The sequence below is a fragment of the Pomacea canaliculata genome, linkage group LG3 (assembly GCF_003073045.1).
Source record: "Pomacea canaliculata isolate SZHN2017 linkage group LG3, ASM307304v1, whole genome shotgun sequence".
Taxonomy (NCBI): domain Eukaryota; kingdom Metazoa; phylum Mollusca; class Gastropoda; order Architaenioglossa; family Ampullariidae; genus Pomacea; species Pomacea canaliculata.
In genome coordinates, this window is record NC_037592.1 from 23,364,388 (window position 1) to 23,386,428 (window position 22,041).

The following is a 22,041-nucleotide window of genomic DNA, read 5'->3' on the forward strand; positions in this document are numbered from 1 at the left end:
TTTAAGCAGCAAAACAGAAGCACCAGAACAGATTCAAGCTGTAGTCAGAGCCTTGGTTTCAGACTTGCATCCTAATGAAGAAGTATGTAGCTTTTATTATGAATTATTTAACTCTCCATTTCTCTGATTTTATTTATAAAGAAAAAAATTCATAAATAGTACAAAGTCTGTGAGGATACATTAATCATGAAAAAAAATTTAGAATTAAAATTTAAAAAATATTTTTCTTATAGATTATGTATACTAACCTATAAGGAAGGCTTTTAGCCAGGTGGTTAGTGCAACAGTTCAAGTATTGTGACTTAAAAACATCCTTGCCCACCTAACATCTATGTATAGCCAATTCCTTAGGAAAGGTAAAACTAGGCTGAAGAAGGGAATTAGACTTTGGCATTCACACACTGTGCCATAGTCATTGTGAACCAGTTACATTTTACTGCCTCTATGACCACTAAGCTATGAGCCCTTACCATGAGATTACCTGAAATATATCTACATTTTCATGTGTATACACACACCTGCTACTTTTCTTTATGTCACATCAGAAAATAATCTGATGCATTTGGAATAAAGATCGACACTGGTTGATAGACATGCAATGTACATGTGCACTCATGCCTACATATATATTTATGTACACACATTTTTTATACATAGGTTTAGATATATATGTGTGTGTGTTACTCATTTTAGGAGGAGGTGATAGAAAAGGTACAATTAGAGCTTGAGAAATCAGGCCAGAAAAAAAGATCAGACGGAAAACCAACAGATTTCTACAATGTCTTTGAAGATACTGGTGGGTACTTCATCTCCTTTAACTGAAGAGCTTAGCTGACTATTTTTTAAAATTGAACTCTTCATTGTTAATTTGATGCATCAGAATGGCAGAAGTTTTCAGAATGTTTGAGAGTGCAATGCTGAGATAAAGCTGCTGCAATATACAATAAAGTATCAATGGATCTGCTAACTGGAAATTTAGGGATGTACCCTGAAATGTTAAATAAATACGCATGCATGAAAGGCAGGGTCCCACCAGATTGTCAAAAAAACTTTATTGGCATCATCACTATTCATTACTGTCTGGACAAAATATACACTGGTCAATTCAACCATTTGACAATTCAACCACTACCAAATCAATTCAGCCACTGTCCTGAGTCAATTTGACTACATTTATGGTCCATTCGACCATAAAATATAACAGAACTTTGATGTAGTCTTCTTTATGTTTTATTTTTTGTTTGAGATAAAAGTGTGATGTTTGCATGTGCTTTGGGTAATGTGCCCATTAATGCAGCAGTTAAAACACTCACTTGTCAGCACTGCAGTGAGAACTAAAAGGTCCTGAGTTCAGTTCTCATCTCAGGACACTCTCTGTTTGTGACCAGTTGACAAAGCTGGACAGCTAAGATTTAGTCTGGGTACTCTGGTTTCCTTGTGCTTATCATCCCTTGCCCCTCATTATGTAAAATTGTCTCCAGATTCAAGCACTTTCTTGCCAGGCCAACCAGTCTTCCAAAAAGCACCTCTAATTTTGGTAGTTTCTACTGATTGACCTGCACATGTCTATCTCTCTTTCACTGTGTGTTTGTGTGTGTTGTCAATATCACTTTGGCTACAGTAGAGCCAGATTGGTCCCAGATAAAATACCCTCCAATCAAACATCACAAAGATTACTTTTATGTAAATTTTTTTATCAGAAACAGCCTATAAATTCACCTTAAAAGTATATGATAAAAAATATGTTTTATGTTTATTACAGAAGGTGTGATGTCAGGTGACCGCTTGCCTCTTGGAACACGGGTTACAAAGGGCCCTGACTGGACTTGGGGAAATCAGGGTGGTGGTGGTCCAGGCACTGTAGTTCAACATGAGAATAAAAAACGTGAGACTGTCTCTTTCTTCTACTCTGTCACACTTTTCAGTGCAAATATTTTGTTCAATAGGGCCATTTCACAGTTCAAAGGGGTATATACAAATGTAAAAGAAAAAAAAATGGATAAATCGTTGGATTTGTGCAAATTATGTGAGTGTATTTCTCTTATGTAAAAAATCTTAAACTAAAATTTATACAACTGCATTACAGTCTCAACAAGAAGAGAGATTATATTTGTCTTCTCTGCCGGTCTCCATGCAGCCTGCCTTGTTATTATTGTGTTACAAATTTTGCTTCAATGATAACGGAAACAGGTGTTACATTTTTTTTTAAATGGACAAATTATTACAGATCCATATACGTGGGTGTGGTGGGACACTGGAGAATATAATCGCTATCCATATGGACCAGATATGGGATTTCACATTTGGAAGACAGAGGAATACCCCAGAATAAAGCTCATGCATGATCCTCTAGACATTGGCATGATAGTTAAGAAAGGTGAGAATAGCAAAAAATGTAAGCAAACATAAAGAATACTGCTGATATAGTATTTAGAGGCAATTCAGGTGTTTTCTTTACTCTTTACATTTGCTCTTAATACGAGCCATCATGGAGTGTACATTCACCAATTGCTTGTTCAATTTTAAACTAGCATTTATTTTTCCATTCATAAGACCATTTTCAAAACATATTCAGATTTTTTTTTATATATTAGTAGAAGTTGGGATTTACTATAACCAGACTACATGTTCTTTAAAGAGTTATAATACTTTTAGAGAATTATGTTCTATTTATTCATGCATTAATTTGGTGTTGGTATTTTACCATGTAGGCCACAGCTTGGAGAATTTGGAGACCATTAGAAATGCCACAAAAGGTGTAATAATCAGGAGATCTCAAGATAGAAAGCGACTGAAAGTAAGCTTTATGGTTATGTTTGCACTAATAAATGTAGGACATTTATGCACTGCAGTTGTCAAGTATTCTTAGCCATAATTGAAAATTACAAAAAAACAATTTTTAACCATTTATAGGTCAATCAAAATTATCTGACCAAGATTTTTATTGCAGAAATTCCCAAATTGAAACTGTTAATTTTAATGATAGGGGTTCAAAGTGTTCAGCTGTATAATTGCTTAACTTGCATAATTGTTAGTTCTTCGGGAATAATTACATCTAAAGAAATTGAAGAAAACTTTCACAGAATATGCATTTAACAAAAAAAATTATATATGGTTATCTGAACTGTGTTCCTCTGCAGGTTCGCTGGGACAATGGGATCATCACAGAATGCAAAATCAATGATGTAGTCTACTGGTAAAATATCTTGAAAGAAAGAAAGATTTAGAAAAAACAAAAGCCAAGAATTCACTGTTCAAATACTTGCTACCAAGTCATTCTTCTATGATTTAAATCACTCTTCTGTGATTTCTATCTTTTTATGGGTTTGTTTGCAGCATGTGAATGTGACAGACTAGTACACATAAGAGTAAACTTGAATTATAACAGCTTCATTAAATTTCCCAATTTGGATTTTTGAAAAGTATTCATTTGTTGGTTTATAACTTTTGTTCTCTCACATTTTATTATTTTTATAAATGCATGATTATAGTTTTGCGTACTTGTGTCTGTGTGCAACATGTTTGTATGCAGTTTTGTTGTTTATTTAAAGGAAATTTATGCATTCTAAAATTTCAGTGATATCTTGACGGAATCTGAGGAAAAGTTTGTAAGCCTTTCTGAAGAACTTTTTGGGCATAGCCTAGGCAGAGGTACATTTTAGATTAAATATATATATACAGTTACTAATCAACATTAACTCTTCCACCAAAAATAATTTAGATCTTAATTTTGGTCACATTTATGGGCCTTGAGCATTTGACTTTCCAAAGAAATCTCAAGTGGTCTAAGAGGAGGATAAGTTGTGTGCTAGACTTGCTTGTACATGTGCACATAAAAAGTAACGGAATTAAAGAGCTATAACAACCAATCATTTGGACATAAACAGTTACTTTTGCAAAAGATTTCAGTGAAAAGAGAAAACTATTTTAGTCATGAATTATATAATTTTCTTGAAGCAAATAGTTGAGAAGCATGGTTTAAAGTCCACATGGTAGTTTGTTAAACAATTTTAAAGTGTGTGATATATCTTTCCAGAGGTTAAGGAAAATGTGGATGCAAGAGGAAGATGATGCCATGAATGGTGATAAGAAACGAGTCTGGCAATGGAAGGATGAATCTGGCAACTGGAGGCTGTACCCAGAAGACCTTGCAGAAAGAATAGAGAAAGAGTTCAGCCGCAGACATGATGGCACTCTTGCTTTTACCAGGGGTGGTAAAAAGTTCGTGTTGAATTCATTTAAATAAATATATCACATCAATGCCAAGTACACAATTCTTTTGAAACTGAAGTTTTGCTATAAACAAAGAACAAATGGATATATTATTAACCTTTGTTTAGTCTAATGAATTGCCATTCCATTAGTCTCTCAATTTTGTTAACTCAAAAAATAAATAAGTATTCATGTTCAGGTTTAATAAGAGAGTACATTTATTACAGTGAAACTGATTTTATTTCAGCTACCGTGTAAAGTTGAAACAAATGATAGAAACAAGCACTTCTACAGGGAACATCAAGGGAAATTAAACGTGTTTGTAAGTATCTTAAGTTTGTAATATGTCAGCTTTGTAGGTAATCTGAAATAGAGGTAAAAATCCTCAATATATGGAGGGGGGCATAAAAAGATTCTTCTGCGGAAAGACGTAACCATCAAAAAGAGTATGTTGTGTTTCAGATTAAAATGTCATGTCGGGTAAAGACAGAACTTGGCTAAATGAACTAAAGAAATAATCATGTGGACATACTAATACAGTTTGGCTCTTTTATCACTAAAAGTTCTTCAGATTTTGTGAACTGAATAAAGTTGTCTGGATTTGACCGTTCCCTTTAGTCCCAAGAATTATTTTGGCTCCCACCCATGCATAAGGAATGTTTGATTTGTGTGCATAGATACCAGTGATAGGCAGGCATTTTCCAACTATTAAACTTAGGGAATTTTTTTATGCCAATGGCACGGAAGTAAATGAAGTCATCATGCCTGGAAAGTTGGAATGTGCTGTCCAACATGGTTAAAAGAAAAAGATTACAAAGACTGGATATTGTATGACAAAAAAAGGGAAAGGAATGTGTGAATTCTTGCAATGTCTCTGAACATTCTATAATTGAAGCTAGTTCAAAACCACACCTGTAAACACAAAGAGATGGGGAGAATGAGAAGCACCTTAAAGTTGAAACTTTCTTCTTCAGTCCTAACAAGAAGATTGATAATACAGTTTTACTCCAGGTTTAGAGCTTCCCTCTTTAATCTATTAATCTGTAATAAAATGAAGTATGGGTGACAGATGACCTGTAGTTAGTTGTGTCTGCAGGTTATGAAAGCATTTCCAAAAGGTCCTTGTAACAGGTTTTCAGGTCCTTATTTTCAATATAATTTTATAATTTGTGAAGTACATTGGTTTGTGATGATGACATTATCCCGTAGGGGGTTGGATAATTGACAGTAATGAAATTTATTGTATACACCATCTGTACAGTTCCTTTGTTCCTAAAAGACAGTGTAGTGTAGAAAGCAATTTTGAAATGGGATTTTTGCCCTTGGATTGTTACACTTAGTGCAATGCCTGGCCAGCTTTTTAAACAAATACTTTATTTCTTTGTTTGATGTTACAGTGCTGTCCTTTGGATGAATACCTCTCCTTGAAAACAGTTGAAGAGTTAGCATAATAGGTCTTTTGGATTTCAAGCTTGCTAGAGGTCAGGCTATCAGAAAGACAGAAGTGTGTGCAAGAGTTATGTCCTCAATGTGGTATGTATAAGGGACACACAATATACATTATTAGAGGCATCTGATGGGCTCAGCTTCCCTGTATTGCAGGTCCTATGCTGTGGCAAAAAAGAACTACAGCAGCACTATACATTTGAAGATTTTCATTGCTTTTTGTATACTTCATGAGACTGTTTTTTGCAGAATTCCATGTGATGATAATGTTTTTAGTATGTGATTGGAATTTTTCAATTCTCTGTGAAAATTTTGCATCGTTACAGAATTAACAGAAATAAGAATGCTACTAGCATGCACTTCTGAAGGATTCGGTCTCAGTCTACAGTTACATAAGAGCATGCCCTCACAGCAAATTTGTTTATACACACATTTGTATTTGTATACTTGTAAACTACAATATTTGACATTACTAAATTAAGAAGTGAAATAAAAAATATATCCAGTATCTTGAAATGAAGTTTTTTTGTTTCTTGTTGTTGCTTTTTTAAGCAAATAACAGCAACAGCAATTAAGAGAAGCTTCATAGCCGTGTAATGTGTTGACTGTAGTTTGAAACGGAAGGTCACTGCATGTCTGTGTATACATGAACACGTATATTTATAAGTCCATATGGTTGTGTACAGGGGCACAATGTAACCAATACAGTTTGCAGTTTCCTTGTTCTTCTGTTCCTACAAAACACCTTGTACGTCGTAAATGCACAGCAGTAATGCAGACCTGGTATACAAAGAAATATGGATCCGGCTAGAGGAGCGTTCCCATCCCTGTCATTTTGTGAAGGAAAGTAACAGGTGGCCAGCTGCACGTCTAATTTTAAATGCTTTTAGGACTTACAGCTATTAATTAAAATAATCAGTTCTAGTGAAGCACAGTGCATAGCACAATTTTAGAACTTTTAAAACTAAAATTGGTTTTAAAAAAAAAGATAAACCAAACTGCCTTAATTCAGCACACAATGTTTCATATACACTTGCGCAACGCATCTAAATGGCATGGGAACGATGATTGGGGACAAAAATGTTTAAAATAGTTGTAGAAAGATGTGCAACTAGCTCTGAAGCGGAACTTGAAAAAAACATCCAACCAAAAATTTTTGAGTTACTAATAGTTCTGATTACAGAAATATCCGGCACTTAATAGCAGGGATATGAGGGGATTTCAGACAAAACGCGCATACAGAGAGACAGACGAAGACAGCTATGCGCTGGTACTCTAGAGACTGAAAAACAATTATATTGTAGGTAATTTATTTATACCTTTTATATTTTTATGTTTTGAGACAGAGGCATCAAGCATTTCTCCGCTTGTCGCTTTCCTGGGTGTTTATTGTGAAGTTGTGGATGCTCCTGAAAAAGGATATTAAAGTTCTGTTCTAGGCCACTATACGCTGGTGATGATTATAGCCTTTTTTGGTTTTGCTTTGGCGTGAGTGCTAATTTGCACGTCGTTGTCAGTGGGGACCGCTGCCATGTCCTCGCGCTTCTTGGTCACGGACTTGTCTGCGCCGTAATCGTCCAGCTGCTTCCTTTTTCTACGTCGCCATCTTCTGCGGATTCGACTGACGACGTACGAAAGGAAGGTGACTGCGTCCATGCCAACAATAAATCCTGTAAACAAAACGAGCACGGACATTCCAGCCAGTCCCACGCTGGTGGCAGACAGGCGCTCGTCGCTGGCAGTCACGTGACGACTTCTTGCGCCTTTGATGTCCCTTTCACGTCCATGCTTAGCTCTTCCTGGCAAAGCACAAAACACAATTAAGATCGTGAGGTTTTGTTTTTAGTGGTTATGTGGGTTGAAAAATTTCTTTTACGATATTAATAATTTTCTGTTTTAAAATGCACCATCTCGATAGTACGTGCTGCCGAGCGTCATAAACTGATAAGCACAACTACCCAAAACAATTTCAAGAAATCTACAATAATTTAAGAGTATGGAAGTTGAACTGCTGCGAAGTCCTTGCTTCATTAAATCATTAATCGATCGGTATGACTTACTAACGATTTAGGAGAATTTGCAAGTTTATTAGTATAATTTGCAAAATGAATACATTTTAACCAAAGTATAGCCGCACATATCAGTGGCTAAGGAAGGTATCACAAGTGATTGTTGGTACACAGCACTATAGCTAGTAATGTGAGATAGGAAAATGTAGACTTGGGGTAGGGGATGTGATGGAAGATTGTAGAATGTGCAGTAATGGTGTAAATCTGAGCAGATGTGATAAGGATATCTGTATTAAGCATTGGATCTGACCGAGATGCGTCAAACTGAACGCACATAAACACATTAGAACATACAAAAAATCGTGTGTTTAATGCTAATATCCGCCCAGCAGTAACATAACCGCATCGATCTCCTCCACCTTGATTTCTTGTAAGACGTGGTGCTGTCTAATCTCCAGTCTGTCTGTGTCGTGTTCATGCGGATGTTTCTCTAGGTGCTCGCAGGCGCACGGGCACAGGTACATCGCTTCGTGGCCAGCCTCCTTCACCGCGGTCGTCGTGGCTGTCGAGGAGTGACCGCAGCCACTGATCTCCATTTTGTGGCCGGGCTGGTGGTGGCTGGGGTGCTGGTAGTTGGGCTTGTTATCGAGTTTGACGGAGTAATGGTGGTTGTAGACGAAAGTGATTGGCTTGGTGGTTGTTACAGACGTCGTTGTTGCAGTTATTGCAGTGGTGGTTGTAGCTATGGCTGTGGTAGTTGGTGAATACGTAGATGTGACCGTAGAGGGCATCGTAAGATCTGTAATAATAACAATACACAAAAGTACCAAATTATTGTTACTTCTTTACTTTCGGCAATAGGTGATAGATTGCTGGAGCTTGAAATGTGATGTTTTGCACAACAATTGTCGGTTCAACCTAATCAATGATTTTTTTAAATAAGGTTATCGTCTGTGAGTGACAGCTTAATTGCAAACGCACGCAAACATCTCAGCTTTTATAAGCTTACTCTTTTCACAACTGGTCCCGGTTCGATCCTGTGGGCACAAGCAGAAGAAAGAGCGTACAGCATCCACACAGGTGGCGCCCTCAGCACAGGAAGTCAGCAAACAATCGTTCACAAGGTCTAAGCATAGACAAGAAACATGGTAGTAGTGGGAACTGGCTATCAGCTGCATTGCGGTCTAACGTCCCTTCTTTAAGTCCCGTGGATATTGTCTGGGTCTGAACCTAGGGCATGTTCTCACAGTTAAGGTATTTCTCAAGATCCTGTCATGTTCTAATTATCGTGCAATGTTTTCGAAATCATGCCATGGTAATAAGATAAATCTCGCTCTCTTCATAAAAAAGCATTCTGACCAGAATCACATATTTACGTCCGCACTAGATTTACAATATCATTGTAAGAAACGCTATAATGTGATATAATTTATGCCATCGATAGCATGTCTTCAAATTCTTAATAGATCAGCTTCAGTAAAGTGTCAAAATTTGAATGGGAAGTAGGTATGGCTAAAAATAATCAATTGCCATCTACTTAAAATTATCCTTTACATAGTTATTCAACTGATACTGGTCTATCAGGGAATTATATGTGGTCATGAAGACAAGGGTAAAATAATTGGTACTCTACCCGTTTCGCAGTTGGCACCTCCGAAGATGTCCACGCACATACATCGATAGCTCATCCCCACTTCGTAGCAGATGCCACCGTTCTGGCATGGAGAGGATGAGCACTCGTCCACACCTACAAAACATGCAACTAAATATCTGGTTAGAGAATAGCTATATAATGCAGCTTACGAAATATACAAACATCTGGGAAACAAAAGTTTCTTTTAAGCATTTAATAATAACAGCAGCAGCAGCAACAGCAGCAACAACAACAACAACAACAACAACAACAACAACAACAACAACAACAACAACAATAATAATAATAATAATAATTCGAGAGGCAATAAACTGTTACGAACCCGAAAAGTTTGGAACACGAAGACCTGCGGGAAATCCGAACCCTTCCCTGTTTCTAAACCCGTAGCTGAGGACAGTGAAGTCTGCAGAGACGTTCGTGTGCCAGATTTTCACAGGCCACGTATTCCGTGTGGCAGCCGCTATCTGACAGCAACCATATTTTATTAAACCAACGGTTTGTATAATGTGCGTGCCCTTGTTTTGTTTTTTTTTTTGGTTCAAAGATCTGCTTGTCAGAGTGGGTGGGAGGGGAGGGGAATACATTCTAACAATAATGTTTCTCTCCATCTCTTTCTCCTCTGTCTCTCTCAAAGCATGTTTTCAAAAACCCTGTCACGTTGAAATAATCTAGGCGTGTGAGATCAGTTTAGGACTATCTCTGCCTCTCTCTCTCTTCTCTTTCACTCTTTTTCACATACACAGAAAGACTAAAATAATATTACGCGTGAACTCACGAAATAATCTCCAGTTGCGCTCGCAGTTGGAAGTGTATCTCTTCCAATCATGACTCCCTCGGCAAATTCACTTCGGACGACAACAGTCACGTAGCAGGAAAATCCCCCTCCCTTTGAAGTGACGCCCAGGTCTAGCAGGTAGTACTTAGGGGCACGATCGAGAGCAGGCATCACAGCCATGAAGGGGTCGCCGGGAAAAGTGTAAAAGTCGCTTCCCTCACTTAACGCAAAACCTGCAACTAGTATAGGCTTGTCTATTCACACACACACACACGCACGCACGCATATCTAGAAATATATTGTGAATAATTGTAAATAATTACAGGTTTTAAACTGCAAAGACGGTATCGACTGCAGAGGTCATGGGATGACTACATATACCGCGACTACAGTATGGTTGCCTAATCTGGCTTGTGATCGAATTATTTAGGATCTTTTCGCTCGCACGTACTCTTCCACTAACAGAATAATCCACTTACCCGCGCTCACAAACGCGACCTGATTCTGGGCTAGCATGACCTCTTGAAAGTGGGGGCTGCTTTTGTTGGGTGTAATTCCAGAGCTGTATGAGATTTTGGTATCATTGTCTCGAAATACGATTCGGTAAATGGCACCGTTGTCTCGCCCAGAGAATGTGTGGAGCAGATACTGTGTGCCCAAGGCACTGGTGGGTACCATCATCTCAACCAAGTGGTCACAAGACAACCGTATAACCTGCAAACAAGAAAGTTATTTCAAAATACACCCGGTTCTACTGCAGACTACTATAATATAAACTACATACCTCTACTACAGGGGTTCTTTGATGCTAAAACGTAGCATAACTGTTTATCAGTTTCCGTGTCACAAATGGCTTATATATGTTACGGCCAAAGCCCCAAATCGGCCAAATCGGGAAGTGGCCAATATCGCATCACATTGACCGGCCAATGTCCGATCTTTTCTAGGTTTCGGGATTTGGCCAGCCAGTTTGCGAAATGGCAGGGGCGATCGGCCAAAGTCGGAAGAAAAAGGTAATGAAAGATTTTGGGTGTTTGTGTACTTTAATGATAATCATATTATGTTGATTATTAATTATGCTAAATTGCCAAAAAGTCAAATTAGTTTATTACAGTAAATGACCAATCTCTATCATCACTTGTTACAACAAGATGAACTTTTATGACATTTCGAATTACACAGCAGTTTGTTAATTTTACATTTGCAGCGATTTGTTGAGCACTTGATAGTGCAATTGCATCGACTGTAGCATTGACCGCCGGTCAGTGATTGTGAAGACGCGACGGTTTGTAGTGATTTTTCTTCTGTGCCCACGGATGCCAATGTGAGCAGTTTCTCGTGCAGAATTGTAAATTCACTTCTGGAATACAGTTGTTTGAGAACACCATGTTCTGTTCCTAGCTTGTAGAAAGCGCCCTCGACGTTCAGGACAACTGCAAGGACGCTTCGTGGATCACCGCGACCTCTGTCAACATCTGGTATCTCCAACATTTCGCTGGCGGGAATTTTGCATCTGAATTTTTTAGCATCTTGGCACCTTCAGTTCGCGAACTGGTCGGCCAAAGTAGCATATACACCCAGTACATCGGACATTGGCCACACACCTCGGCCAAAGTACGAAATGGCCGGCCAATTCGGGAACTGGCCGAACTTCGGGCTTTGGCCGTAACATATACATTGAATAATGACAACTTTCGTTATTGAAGATTAAAGCTTTTTATTTTTTTAAAGATGTATTTCTTTTGTCATTGTGCGGACCGCTGTGAATATTGTATATGCCGTCTGCTACTGCAAAACATTAACCTACCCTACACAAGTGTTGCCAGACACAACTGCTACCGGCTTGCTGCTGGTGATGACAGTGCCTGTAAAATCGGAACCATCGCATGATATGCTGATCACTTCCTGCGCCTGCAGCTTGAAGGTCAGTTGTGTTCCTTCCTGCCATCCATATCCACAGGGCGTTTCTCATCAGCACAAGTCAAGCATCGTGGTTATCACAGTCGCGAAACTTAATTTTTGCTTTAATTTTATATCTCTCATTCCTTTTTTATTTCTATGTCTACGCTTACTGTTTCATTCATTTTTGATAAGGTACAATACCTTTGTAATTCTTAGAAAATGAACATATTTTTCTCCTTGAGAGAGACCTAAAAGTAAAAAAAAACACTTTGATGGTTTTCCTACGCTATATTCAGCAAGGATCTCTCGCTCTCTCAATGTGTCTCTTTTGTCTTATTTCTCGCTTGCTTATAGAAAAAGGAAACTGCTACGAATGCGATACGAAAAGAGAACTACCTGAGAACAGGATTTGAGATAAATGTTTAATCAGCTGGTTCCTAACATTGTATCGTGAGTGTAAAAGTAAGTGAAACCATGCAAGCGTCAGAGCGACGAGGTAAACAGCCATTTCCAGTATTAACCGCTAGAACTTCCACCCGTTGTAGTGACGTCATGACCAATCATATCGCGACTTTGGAGAATGCGCGGGAAAATATTTGCGAGGTAGAGTTACTTCGCCTGTTAGAGAAGCACCGTGTGTATAGTGTTTAGAATGCGGTGTTTAGTAAATAGTGTAAAGCTGTGGTTCTTCACTATAAAAACATGCGTTATTATTGTTAATAAATTGGTTTCTATTCTCATTTAACTTGTAAAGTGTTCCTCATCTATTACGATGGGCTTCCATAATTGCGGTGGCTCCAATGGTCATGACTAATGTGAATGCGATGTTGCACTGACTGGGGCTTGCATAAGTAGCACATTTTAGCCGAGTGTCAATCTCGCCAGCTCTACACCTCTAAAAAGCTGGAAATCGTGAAAATATCTTTTTTTAAAAGGAGAAAAAAAAGCAGTGTGCCTTTGGCGTGGTCGTAAAAAAATGTTAAAGGGATAAAAATGATCCCAAAGTCGTTTGGCAGAGACATGAGGACGAGGTTCACTTGACACGTAGCTTTGTTTGTCTCGGACTGCATGGGTCGCGTGTACCACTGATCACCATCGATGGGCGGGACAAGAGGCGGGGTTACTAGCGGTTAATAGGTTCGAAAATTGTAGGAAGGCTTGGAAATAAGTTAATTAACTGTCAGAATCAGACATCGATTCCGAAACAAGAATTGGCGAAGAACAGCCTTACAAACGTGAAAACTTGCACTGCTGCAAGATGTAAGTTAATAAATATATATTAATAAATATATATATATATTACACAGAGAGAGTGAGGTTTTGTCTACTACCTGTAAATTTAATCGTGGTATGTGCTCCCCACATGTTTATAACAAAAATGTTATTCAATTTTAAATAAAAGCAACATGTAAATGAAAGATATACTTTTATAAAGTACAATTTTTACAACTAGCTCTCATACAAACACACACACACAGCACTACAAACACAGCCAAATGCTGATTGAATGCTACCATAACACCAATAAAAACAAAATACCCTCATTCGCATTTCAAAGTAAACGCTGTATTCGGGTATTAGTTGTGAAAAGGTACCTTCACTAAGCGGTCGCCACACGTGGCTTGGGCCACCCCTAGTCGCAGTGTCACTGTGATGTCCGTGTTGTTCTCGACCGCCGCAACAGCCACACGCCCTGGTAAGACAGTTACCTGTGAAATATCTAGCCTGGAATTCATGGTCTTGTATCTTGATATTACGTTAAACACGCAAAGAATGCTTCACGTATGCCTGAATGGTGGTGGTGGGTGCGTGGGAATGGGGAGAAGGGGAAAAAAATAGCGACAGTTAATTATGTACAATCATGATTGTCACGACTGCATTCCGAAAACCATCTTTCTGCTGTAGCCTCACTATTCTTCTAACTTATTGTGTAAGCATCGTAAACCATATAAAGCATTGCAAAATACTTAAAGTACAAGACCCCCAAGTTCACGGGTTCATGTTTTGTTTTCGCCCAATGTTTTCCCTCGGTGATCTTTTTTGACAGCTGTACGACAAAAAAAAAAAAGTCTTAATTCTAGTCATTACCAGAGGTGAAAAGCGCACGATGTGGGGGAAAAAATCAATGCCTATTTCAGGCCAAACAGATAAAACAGAAGATAAAATGTTCATGATCTCTGTTAGTGGATAAAAATGACTTCGATTTTAGAAATCACAATGCAGCGACGGAAATTGATGTATGTGTGCAAACACAGCTCACTCTCTAAATGACCTCTGTACTTGGAATGAATGATCGAGGCGCTTTAGGCGGGAAACACGTCAATAGATTTATGAGGGTCATCTGCCCTGTTCCCTCTGAACTGTCCCATCTCTTTATGGACCGCTAATCAGATACCCCTGGGCAAACTAGGCACTCTCTTGAAACACCAATAAAGATGATCTCTCTCTCCTCTGTGTGTGTATGGATGTTTACTTTGTGCGTATATTTGCGAATGGGTGCAAGCCGATTGTGTGCGTGTGTGTGTGTGTGTGTGTGACAGTGTGTGTGTGACAGCATTCATATATATATATGCAATCGAATACAGAGTTTGATTACAAAAATACCATTACATTGTTTTTGATGATCATAATTTATCTCATAAGACAATAAAGACGTGTTATATTTTACGGAACATTTTTGTTTGATATCCTCTTAATACCACAGTAAAGTAGTACCTTCAAAGGGGGGAATATTAAGCAACAAATTAAATAAACGACTGCATGGCAGCGTTTGTAATTTCTTAAACACGGCTCTAAAATAAGTATAAAAGAAGTAAATTATATTTTTGGTTTTAAAATGGACGCCAAAGTTAAAAAAACAAAACAAACAAACAGTAAAACAACAACAACAACAACAACAACAACAAAAAACCACTTTCATCGCTTGAAATGTTTCAGTAAATATATAACAATGTATCCAGACGCATCCTGATACGTTCAAACCATGCACACCTTTCTATCCATACATACACACACGTAATAGTAATAATACATATAACTATAAATGCATGCATAATAAGCCTGTTGAATTTTAACATCATTTAACGAGACAGAATAGTGAAGACAATTAGACATCTTAGAGAACTGACCAGAATAGTAAGGGGACACGTTGCTGTAAGTGACAACAATGTAGTGAATTCCCAGAGTCTCTACAGGCAATGCCAAGTAGCCCTCAGATGTTCTGCACACGAGATATTGTTTTCTTATTTAGACGCTAGTGTTCAATAGGAGATAAACACTTTTTTTGGCAGATTTGTTTCCCATTATTACTTTTTTAACCTATTTGAAAGTTTACAAAATTTCTTTTTTTAAAGTCTGAAAGATGGAATTATTATATATTGCTTCTGTATTAAAAGTTACACGAACGCAAAGGTATTTCAAAATGGCTGAGTTTAATTCATTACACATAACAATGATCAAAATACCCTGTCTCTGTTACGAGATTACACGTTTTCGAACACAGAATGCTGACCTGCCTGTTTTGGAAAGAGATTAAAACGCAGGTTTAAAAACGCAACACCAATGTGCCCGATGGTATGACAACGCTTCATTAACAAAACCTCGAAGTTCGCTGCGGTCTTCGAGACGTCACAATAAGTGAACAAAATGTTATTTAAAAGCAATCAGAAAAAGCAGTCTGTGTTCTGTTTCACACTCTTTCACGCGCTCACCTTGCTTACCCTGCTTCAAGACTATAAGCATTCACTGAAATCGGATGTGACGCAATGATGAAGACAGCTTTCTTCTGAGCCGGTCCGTTAGCAGTGGTCGTTACGTTCCCCAGCTGCAGGTGCTGTGACGTGCCTGCTAACAGCTCAAACTCTTGCGGACCTCCTGGCTTCGTGGGGTCATTCACGTACATGGTCGCGTCGTATTCTGAGGTCACCACGACTGTCAATGTCGTGTTCTCGCCGTAATTTTCAATGAATGGCAAAAGAAAACTTTTTCCTCTGTTGTCCATTGTAAGATAAGCTGAAGGAATAACAGAAAATGCTTAGCTGGAAGTGGTAGCGCGGTTGATTGCCGTATAGACTGAGATAGGAATGGGTGAATGCACTTCATTATCATTAAACGAGATTCAAGAGGGGAGTAAGGGTGGCTGGGTCTCGGCCTTTGACCGTAGCGGTAACCTGAGAACGATATGTGAGAGGTATCTCTAGACCTGAACATTTGCAAGATCCTGCAGGTTGAGGAGGATCAGCGACGATATGTACGGAGGTCTCTAGTAGTACAACTATTGCTGTAGAGTGGAGAGCGCTTGTTAAGGCTGAAGATACTGAGCAAAGGTAAAACAAGTCCGGGGTGCCAGACCCCACCCCCCCGTCCCCCCAAATCTCTCCAGGCCTGCTTACACTAGTTCAAGTACGGCAAACTGGATGTGAGTGCGTACCATCTAAAAATGCAAGATTGGCACTGTGAAAAAACACCAAATGCAGTTTGTTCATGTAAAGTGCGCGGAGTGTTCTTTGAAACTGTAAAATTTTGCGGTCAATGAATATGACCCAGCCTCAAAATAACTACAATTACTACTACATCTTCTACTACAATGATTTATACAGCTGATACTTCTGTTGCTACAACTATTATTTAAAACTACAACAGCTGCTGTTGCTGCTGCAAAATTGAGTCGCTCACCCACTGCAGCGAATGCATCCATATAAATGCCAGAGGAAGAAAGCAACAAAGTGTCTTGCAATCGCGAGGAGCAATACTAAACTGTCTTGAAAACAAAAGCAGATGCATTGACAAACATTGTCTCACCTGCATGGACATAAGGGGGGGGGATGCATCCTTATTTCGCCGTCATTGTTTCTCTCTCTCTCTCTATTTTTATTTTTAGAGCTTTGTTATCAATCAAATGGTAAACTATGGGTGAGATGTCATCATGATGCATGATGCCGCTCTGCTTCTTCATGTTTGTATAAACCTCCTAGTTACACCGATAGGACTTTGATTCCGACATATTTCACATCCTTATCAGAGATAGAACGTAGGCACGGATCGCACTGCCGTATATCTTGTTCATGGCCTCTGAAATCATTTGTACGCAGTGCTGCGGACTTCTGAAGTTGTGATGATGACAGATCTGACAAAAAATTCCTTTTTTTTTTTAAAGAGGATTTTTTTTTTTTGGTTGGTTGGTTCAGATGTCAAATTCATGGGCTTTTGATGTGGAGTAAATCCTGTTATTATACACATTTAGTGCGAACTGTTTATAAATAATGTTCATATAAACTGATCAGTTATTTAAATTATCATCATGAACGCCAGTAGCACCATATATTAACGATAATTTTAAGTTCTGGAGAAAAAAATCGACTCACCATCACACAAAACGAAGAAACTTGTCATCTGAAACATATGAGACAATATAAGGAAAAAATAATAATACAAGCTCGACAGAATTCCTAACGAATCAAAGGTTATGCTCACCCACTGGACCAAAAGGCAAAGACATTTCTTATGTCGCTCCATGCCGCTGGTGATACCTAGGCTGTCATGGTTGTCTCACAGTAACTGCTGGAGATCTGAGCCACGGACTGTGCCGACGGCACGCGCATGGCCACGTCGGTTTGAAGCACTGATCTGATCAGTGGCTCGAAGTCGTCTGTCGGGTGGCCACCACAAATGATCACGCCTCTTTCCAACTTAGTGCCGTGTGCATGACTTCTCTCTCTTCTTTGTGCTTTGTTTCTAAGTGACCGACTTGTTTTTCTTAACTAGTTTTCTACTGAACAGTTACTATTTACTGCTGCTGCAACATCTATCGGCAATTTCATGACGGGTATCTGAAAAAATAATGTCTGATGAGGGTGTGTGAAAAGATAGTGAACAACAACCAGGTCCGTCGAAGGCCAGCAAGGCCCCCGGGGCAGACGACCTTTCCAGGCGCATTGTAATTAATTAATTGTAATTGTTTATTTTTTTCAGTATATAACTGTATGTTTACATATATTTAGTAAGGTAATACAAACAGTAAACGTAAGAAAAATTTTATACAAATAAGATTTACGCCACTGCATGAGATGAACAGTGTAGAGCGGTGTGCACGTGAGTGGTCAGTAAATGAGGGGACACGAGGTAAAGGATCAAACTATTCACACATGTTCTATAGGAAAATGTCAACAGTGGACGTGAATAACTCAACAGATTATTCAAGAAACGAAGATTAAAGACAACACTAGGCTTATATCCGTCACCCTAATGGCTAATGCATGTGTGCTGTCACACTCATCACAACGAAACCTGGTAGTGGTGAAGCCTTGACTTCACAGCGCTCTTTGAAGGCTAGCTTTATTATTATTACGTCCTCGTGATGCCTTTTCTTTTGCTTTTCCTTAAAAGAGAAATAAAAAAAAAAAAAAAAATACTGACCACGGCCGGGCACCTCCTCACCCGCGGGCCAGGGTATATGATCTCTACCTCTCATCAGGCCTGACAGCAACCTCCTACTCTCAAAAAAACCAAACCAACCTCCGATTGTTTTTTTTTTTTTCTTTCTCATCAGTGGAATCGGTTGTAACGCTTTCTATATATATATAGCTTACGAATCCAATCTGTCGAAATGTTTCTAAGCCTTGGGTTTAAATGCTGGAGATCGTCTGCACGGGGTGGTAATGTTTTCCCTCGCATAAAACCCTCTAAATATGTAGATGCTTCTCTTGCTATACCCAGACCGGCATGTGTTTGTTGAAAGAAGCAAGCGTCGAGATTGAAGTGAAAAGAACGGTGCCTACAATTAAGGCCTGCAATATATTCTTGCTCGCTGCATAAATTAGTCATCACAAATGACAGAAAACCCATATAAATTAAGTGCAGTTTTTCTAAAAAATTTTTAATCTTTCATGTTAAGTCGCCAGGACTTTCGATTATTAAATTCTTTATACAGAACAGGAAAAATGGGAAATAACGTTCATATAACAAGACAAAATTTTCCAGTCAGCTGGTCTTTCTTTAAAAAAGAAATTGCACATCCTTCATCATTTTCAAACTTCAGAAAGCCAATTCTGACAATACCAAAGTTAAAAAGCAACTTACACACATAATCATGTGCACTCACATACACATTTAATAAGAATCCTTTCCCTTTGTGTGGGTAAATGTGTAAAGATCTGTTAATTAGAACTCGTTCATCTTGCTGTATGAAGCAACTGAAAAGGAAAATAATAAAAGTTTTTAAGAAGTGATGAAACTTTTTACCCCATAATTATTAGCCTGACAAATACTTCTTTGAAATATATGGCCTCTTTTGCATGTAGTGATGCCCAAGGAAGGGCAACAAACAGTACAGCAGCAAATCCCTGGCTCTCAAATTTCTACAGAATATGGGACTTCTACTTTCTTGGAGTAGTCTACTTTCTTTGCAATAAAGGCTTAGCAGGCAAAGTCAAAAACAAAACTTGAAACTGGCAAGAAAACATAGAGAGAGCACAAAGTATGTAAACAAACTCTCACTATGCTAACAACCCTCAGTACTGCTCTTATTTGATCAAACATTGATACAGCTATCAAGGGATAAGTAATACCTGTCTATACAAATATTTTTTTTAAATCCGCATGGAATATACCAACTCGGACACAAGTGATATCAAAATGCAGCAGCATAGATTTCAAAAGTGACTATTTCTGAAATGATGACCACTGATTTCAGTCTTGGTGTTTATAAACTATCCATGATTAATAATTATTCCAAAACGTATACAGCCCACTCCTGTAATCATACTGAATGTATAGGACCTCACTAAATTTTAGCAAAATCAGCATTAATGAAATATTCAACATCAAATTACATGAGTTTCTGAAATAATTATTGCACTTTAGGAAACCTAGCCCACTCTAATGTAACAACTGATCTGAATGTTGAAGTTCAGCTTTGGCTGGCTGTCTTTGTCATACATTTTGAAAACCTGTGGTCACTTAAAGTATTGTGGTGTTTAAGTACTCTGGGACTGATGCATCAAATGTGTGTGTATATATATGAAGAGAAAAACTCAGTTCTGTAGTATTAAAATTATTATCATTATTTTTATGCAATGCTATCATAAATGATAGTGGTAGGTTTTGATTCTTTGGAAATAAACAGCAATTTAAAATGCCTAAAGCTGTATCAGTCACAAGCTGCATCCATCCAAACTTCCACAAGACACTCATAATCACACATTATTTTACTGCAATTAGTTTTATAAACACTCTCCCTATCTCTCAACTATCTCAGACACTTTATTTATCATGTAGACACAACCTATCCATGCATTGTCCTCATGTTTCTGTGTGTACACTGCAAGCACAAAAGCCATAAAGCACAACCACAGCTCATTCAGCAAGCCATTTTCACATCCACAAGTGACATTCTTGTTTGCACATCCTGCGAATCAATTAAGAATACACACACAACTTTTATGTGTACCCTTCATGCATCTTTCTTAGTCCCATTTAGAGAAAGCCAACAGCATAGCCAAATCAGTTGTTTTGCAAGGACCAAACAATTAAATAAATAAAGATAAAAATATTAGCCCCTGTATTCTAAGTGGACCAATTCCTAAGCGATTACAGATTGCTTCTAATAATTACATACCACATTCCCACACACATGTATGCAAGTCTAACACACACTTATGTCAAAACACGTTCCTGTGTACACACAGAACTACTTAACATGAATAGATAATTGCCATGCATAATGGTAAATGGAAAGATGTATACATTTGAAAACATAATTCCTGAATCATTCCCATCTCAATGCACAGCACCTCTAAAATGACACATACAAAAGTATTTGTACAACTGACAGACAAACCATAGCTATTTGTGTTAAGTGATAAAACATCTGGATTGCAAAAGGTGGCAAAAAGATTCAGTGTAGTTTTACGGACAGTACTCCAAAGCGAATCCCATCTGATTATTAATTTTGTGATAAGTGCTTTACGGCCTAGAGAGAGTTGGTGCTCAAGGTATCTCACTGTTGATCATTCTCAGCATTGAGCAAACTGTGAGAAGATAATTTTCTGCTTAATCCACAGGGGACATATTTTGAACTACATGATAAGAAATGAAGAGAATACCTAGTTTTTTAATCCTATTTTTGAACCAAATAGCTGCCTTTCAGAAACAGCCATGTTTAATTCAAACCCAATGTGAACATTCAGCTTTGATGTCCCTTCCCTATTACTCTACTCACTCCATTCTTTCGTACCAGATGAAAACACCTAACCACTTAAGGTATGTAGCAAGACACATACTTTTTGAGGACGAACAAGTCAAAACCTTTTAAAGCTTCAACATTATCAGCTCTTCAGCTAAAACCTCTGGTATAAAAAAAAAAATCAACATAACAATTAAAGATACAACAACTCCATCAAGGACATGGAGTGACTGTAGTAACAAACTCAATGAAAATATATTCCATACACACATCACATGATTCATCCTATTCTTGCTCAAAGGTCATATTACTTTGGAGAACAAGAAGTTTGTGTAATTAAGCACAAGACCAATGAAGTAAGACTACATCTCAGTACTAAATAACTAATTTTATTTCCTAAAGAAATTTTGCAATACTTAGTGAATAAAAGGGTGGAGAAAATTTTGTAAAACATTTATGCAAATATTTGCCAATACAGCTCATATTCAACACTATGCATCCAGTTAAGAAGTTTAAAAAATGCTATCGATGCTTCAAGACCAACGCTACAATGATAGCTGTTTTTTGACAAACAGAAAACTTTAGTTATGACAAACATGATAAAGGCATTTAAATTTGTGTTAAAACTGATTACTTCCACTCTAAGATTTAAAAAAAAAAAAGTAGTGTTAAGCACACCTTCATGTAATGAAGGGAACAATGAATAGAGCTGCAAATTTTAATCCATCATACTGGAAGCAGGATGAACATTTCCAGCTGGCCAGTAATAATGATTATGACGGAACATACAAGAACAAGAACACAAGGTCAAGCAGGAAAACCAACTGAGAACATAAAAATGCATGACTTATCTCCTCTTACC

The 22,041-nt window shown here is 38.0% G+C and overlaps 2 protein-coding genes across 4 annotated transcripts; one reads left to right on the forward strand and one right to left on the reverse strand.

Annotated features, from left to right (window-relative positions):
• Positions 1–6,174, forward strand: LOC112559028. Its single transcript, XM_025229857.1, has 10 exons — positions 1–82; positions 694–796; positions 1,763–1,885; positions 2,228–2,377; positions 2,712–2,797; positions 3,141–3,196; positions 3,578–3,651; positions 4,037–4,221; positions 4,460–4,534; positions 5,610–6,174. The coding sequence occupies exons 3-8, from the start codon at positions 1,771–1,773 to the stop codon at positions 4,069–4,071; spliced, it is 516 nt and encodes a 171-aa protein (XP_025085642.1). The 5' UTR covers positions 1–82; positions 694–796; positions 1,763–1,770; the 3' UTR covers positions 4,072–4,221; positions 4,460–4,534; positions 5,610–6,174.
• A 777-nt stretch (positions 6,175–6,951) lies between these two features.
• LOC112559024 (IgGFc-binding protein-like) lies at positions 6,952–18,389 on the reverse strand. Of its 3 annotated transcripts, XM_025229849.1 has the most exons (13): positions 17,471–18,389; positions 17,362–17,389; positions 15,718–16,009; positions 15,127–15,218; positions 13,594–13,691; positions 11,908–12,037; positions 10,576–10,815; positions 10,097–10,350; positions 9,644–9,785; positions 9,301–9,414; positions 8,677–8,793; positions 8,087–8,466; positions 6,952–7,457 (listed from the first exon to the last, which is right to left on the reverse strand). In XM_025229849.1, the coding sequence occupies exons 1-13, from the start codon at positions 17,510–17,512 to the stop codon at positions 7,401–7,403; spliced, it is 1,986 nt and encodes a 661-aa protein (XP_025085634.1). In that variant the 5' UTR covers positions 17,513–18,389; the 3' UTR covers positions 6,952–7,400. The 3 variants fall into 3 exon arrangements, with proteins under 3 accessions (XP_025085634.1, XP_025085633.1, XP_025085635.1); XM_025229848.1 differs by having other exon boundaries at positions 17,362–18,389; XM_025229850.1 differs by lacking the exon at positions 11,908–12,037 and having other exon boundaries at positions 10,576–10,810; positions 17,362–18,389.
• Between the last annotated feature and the right edge of the window lie 3,652 nt (positions 18,390–22,041).